Source organism: Palaemon carinicauda, chromosome 3 (assembly GCF_036898095.1).
Source record: "Palaemon carinicauda isolate YSFRI2023 chromosome 3, ASM3689809v2, whole genome shotgun sequence".
NCBI lineage: Eukaryota > Metazoa > Arthropoda > Malacostraca > Decapoda > Palaemonidae > Palaemon > Palaemon carinicauda.
Window position 1 is genome coordinate 193,574,610 of NC_090727.1, and position 4,901 is coordinate 193,579,510.

Sequence of the window (4,901 nt, forward strand, 5' to 3'; positions counted from 1 at the left end):
GTTCCAAAATGTAATAACTTTTTTGCAAAAAGTAACAAATATTCTAAAAACCAAGAAAAATAGCTGGAAATAAAGTCATAAGGAAAATTAAATGATTAATCATAACAGAAACAATAACAATAATGATAATAGTAGTAATATCCTATCTACCAAGAATTTGGAAGAATATGGGCCGACAATTCATTAGCAAAATTTGGGAATTTTCCATCGTTAAAAAGGAAAATATAATTTGAGAATAAATGGGAAAACAATGTCAAAATCTTTTTACAATTTTTTCTCGGAGAGAGAGAGAGAGAGAGAGAGAGAGAGAGAGAGAGAGAGAGAGAGAGAGAGAGAGAGAGAGAGAGAGAGAGAGATGGTGCCATTATGATAGTTAATGAAAATTAAATTTAATTTCTTTGGCTGGTCCCATAACTAGCTGGTATATTAGGGGACTGTGATTTCATAAGATTATTAAAAATCCAAGAGTTATTAAAGAACTAGAAGGGAATTGTTATCGCCTTCCAGCGCGTTAACTTTATACATTGGTCGATAAACGAATGAAATAAAATTGATTATAATATCATGGACTTTCACGCAATATTTTTTTTTCTTCTTTTTTCTCCTTTTATTCAGATTATTGTTTATTTTTTATTTTTATTTGTGGGGGAGGGCAGTTGGATAAGTATTCTCCTACCGTTCCATACATGCTATAATTGAAGAGGCTTTATCAATGGTGAATCATCCTGAGAGATTCTGAAAACAACTAAATTAATTTCTTTTTGATTTTTATGGATTTTGCCTTTTCTTAGGATTAGCCATTACCTCATCCTAAATAGATACCTGTTTGAGGCTGGAAGTGATGATGGCAGGTTCTTTCTTGCCAAGATTCTTGGGCAGGATGTGTTGTACTATGCGAGTGGCATTTTAGATTTAATTTAGACTCAGGTCTCATAAAAGCAGTTTAACGTTTAAAACGACATATTCGCTTCTATGACATCATATTAAATTTCTTTTTATTCTTAATTGATAACAAATGACATCAGCGTCAATGACCTTCGATATTAGGATGCCATAAAACCCCAAATAAATTAATCCATTTTGATTGAAAGCGATGGTAGAGATATCGATCTTACTCTAAGATCTTCAGAGGTTCAAACTTACAGCAAAATTTAAAATAAGATATAAAAGAAAAAACATTAACATTAAAACAGATAATTCATATATATCTATAAAAAGACTTATGTCAGCCTGTTCAATATAAAAACATTTGCTGCGACTTTGAACTTTTGAAGTTCTACTGATTCTACCACCCGATTTGGAAGATCATTCCACAACTTCTTCACAGCTGGAATAAAACTTCTAGAATTGAGCCTCATGATGGAGTATTGTAGTGGTCCTCGTGATGGAGAAGGCCTAACTATTAGAATTAACTGCATGCCTAGTATCACAAATAGGATGGAACTGTCCAGGGAGATCTGAATGTAAAGGATGGCCAGGATTATGACAAATTTTATGCAACATGCATAATGAACTAATTGAACGACGGCGTCAAAGATCTAGATCAAGATTAAGAAATTTAATTGACCGCAATTTCCTGTCCAACAAATTTCCTTTCCTCACGGAGCTATTTTTACTTCTTGGAGCACTCGGGTTTATAGCATCCTGCTTTTCTAACTAGTGTTGTAGCTTATCTAATAATAATAATAATAATAATAATAATAATAATAATAATAATAATAATAATAATAATGATAATAATAATAATAATAATAATAATAATAATAATAATAATGATAATAATAATAATAATAATAATCTTGGCTTACTAATAAAATCTCCCTCTATCCAGAGTAATGAAATTATTCGAAGTCATTATTCTGATACTGGAGAAAGTACTCTTACGAAGTTTTTGAAAATTGTAAAATTCGTGATTCATAATTCAATTTAAGCTCAAAATATATATTTACCAAAACTGGCAATACAAGTATGTTTTCGATGCCTTGTGTAGGTGAGAAAGTGAAATAGAAGTATTAATGTTTAGTGATCACGTTTTAGATTTTCATAAAGTATAGCAATTTTTGTAACGATAATTTATTTACCCAAATGTGAGATGAAAAAAACAAACGAAAATATTGCTAACGACTATTTGCAAACAATATGGGACGTCACATCTTCGATTTTGCACTTTGTTCCACGACTTGTAAACAAACAAATGGAAAAATTTGCTCCACGACTTGTAAACAAACAAATGGAAAGATTTGTTACATATCCATAATTTTTTGATATCCTTCACATTTATCTGCACGAGGCACTCCCCCCCCCCCAAAAAAAAGGAAAAATTCTAGTTTAAAGTGAGTTTTATACCTATGAAAATAAAGCACTTTTGATGGGAATAATTTTTATTCGTGTTAATTCTCTCTCTCTCTCTCTCTCTCTCTCTCTCTCTCTCTCTCTCTCTCTCTCTCTCTCTCTCTCTCTCTCTCTCTCTCTCTATGGGCATATACGTATCATATGAGCATACATATGTGTATATATATGCATGTATGTATTACGATCTTGAAATAGTTATAGATTCTTTTAAACAAAATATTTCCAACAACAACCAATGAAATATAGGAAATGAATATAAAAAGAAACTCTAAAAAAACCCTACAAGTTTATTTATAAACTCATAAAGAAACTCATTGTTACTTGTTTGGTTACTTTAACTGATGAATAAAATCGATCAAAACATTAATAGAAAAGGGGAACAGTCAATGAGGTGGAAATACTTAGAGAATGTTGAATAGTTTTCTGCAGCTGCAGAGATGATACTGATACGGAGGCTTCAGGCTTGAGAATGTCGCAGAAAGGTGGCTGATGTTCAGGAGAAACTATTATTTAATAATTCAATGATAGGATAGAACTAAGGCCAGGTTGCATGCAAAGTTGGGTACGTCTCATCACAAGCAGGGAGGGCTGGCTTCTTCAATTTGTCTCTTCTTTTCAGCCATAACAGGACTTTGGAGAAAGAGGTTTGTCGTCTGATGGGAAGGTCGGAAACTGGCTCTATGAGACTTCTGGTCTCCTCTGCTCCTTATCTCGTCAGGACGAGGTTCCTATCTTCTCCTATATCCTGGATTATCTCCTCTAGACAGTCTCTTCTTTAATTTTATTAACCCATTATGGGTGACACAAAACAAACGGTCATCACCTAAACTTGAACAACTTTTGAAATAGATAATCAATTCCTTTTATTTTTCAGATTTATCAAGAAGAATTAATGTTTTAAGAGTCTACCATATTCGACTTTCGAGATGCCATGGACTACTGAGGAGAAGACATTTATAGTTGAGGCATATTTTCGGTTGAAGTCTATCCACTCAGCTCGATTGCAATTCAAAGAACGGTTCCGATATCAAGAATTTCCTGTCCACTCAATGATCTACCGATGGGTCAACAAATTCAGAACCCATGGGACTGTGCATAGCCTCAATTGTAAAGACAGTAACAGACAATCACACTCTGGACGACCGAAATCATCAAGGACACCAAACAACATTGCTGCAGTCAGAGACTGTTGTCCGCAGCCCAAGCAAGTCTGTGCGACGGTGAAGTCAGGAGCTTGGAATCAATCGGGAGTCCATTCGGAGAATTTTTAACGCAGATATCCACCTGTATCCTTACAGGATACAGATTAAACACAAACTTACACCTGAAGACATGAGGAAGCCAGTGATCAAGTGCCATTGGTTCTGCGACAAGATTGACGCTGTGCAAGACTTCCTTGACAATGTCTGGCTTTCGGACGAGGCACATTTTCTGTTGTCAGGTCACGTGAACTCGAAGAACAATATTTTCTGGGGTAGCACATCCCCTGAGCACTGTCTGCAAAGGCCAGTACACTCAGTGAAGTGCACTGCTTCGGTCGCCGTCTCCAAACATGGCATCATTGGACCATTCTGGTTCTAGGACGACAGCGAGTGGTCTGTGACAATCAACACCGAGTGATATGTTCATGTGCTTGGCAATTCTGGACAGCACTTGGTCGATGGACAGGAGTCGTCAGGGTCTCCCAGTGGTTCCAGCAGGATGGTGCCACCCCCCACACTTCAAACGAATCATTGGCATGGCTACAGCAGTGTTTCCCTGACCGTCTGGTCAGCCGCAGGTGTGACCCAGAGGGGTCGCCGCATTCACCGGACATGAACCCCCCAGATTTTTATCTCTGTGGATAACTTAAGGACAGGGTATATGGAAACAACCCCCAGACTGTCCCTGACCTGAAGGCAGCAATCACAGTCAGCAATAAGAGTGATCACAAGGGAGGAATGCTGGAGGGTCATCGAGAACTTTGCCCGCCAGATCCAAATGTGCCTGCAGTGCTGGGGAGGTCATTTGGAGCACATTTAGGAGAGCCAGTGAAACAAAGAGTTCTTGTTGTACAGACTTGAAACCTTGGGGATATCTGCTACACAGTCTTGTCATAATGTAGCTAAAGTTTTGTGTAGATCTAAATAAAATTTAGGAAATTATTCGTTTTTTGGTGATGACCGTTTTTTTGTGTCACCCTGTTCAATGGGCAGTTGTCTTATCCATACAAGGCGTTTTTTGTCGATTCTTGCGTCTTGATTGGTTTTCTCAAAATATGGCCACTTCGATCACGCCATAGAAGCTTCAAGAACAAACCTGGACCTTATATCAAGCCGTAACAAAAGCGCAATACGTGTCAACCCATGATGACATTTTTCATAAACATGGATATCCCTGAGGCTGTTTTTTTTTTATATATCTTTTTTTTTTTTTTTTTTTTTAAATGCAGACTCCACTGATTAGGACGAGGCTATCTTGGTCGAAACAAGCATGAGCAGATAGAATGCCTATAGACAAAACGCCCAATTCTTCAAATTGGACATAATGACTAACAGATAAAATGCCCA

At 36.6% G+C, this 4,901-nt stretch overlaps 1 protein-coding gene across 1 annotated transcript in view; it reads right to left on the bottom strand.

The window, feature by feature from the left end:
* Positions 1 to 4,552: 4,552 nt before the first annotated feature.
* Positions 4,553 to 4,901, bottom strand: part of LOC137636257 (uncharacterized) — a 1,749-nt gene continuing 1,400 nt past the window's right edge. The window contains exon 2 of the mRNA XM_068368694.1: positions 4,553 to 4,636. Coding sequence (XP_068224795.1) covers positions 4,553 to 4,636 — 84 coding nt within the window. The remainder of the gene's footprint in view (positions 4,637 to 4,901) is intronic.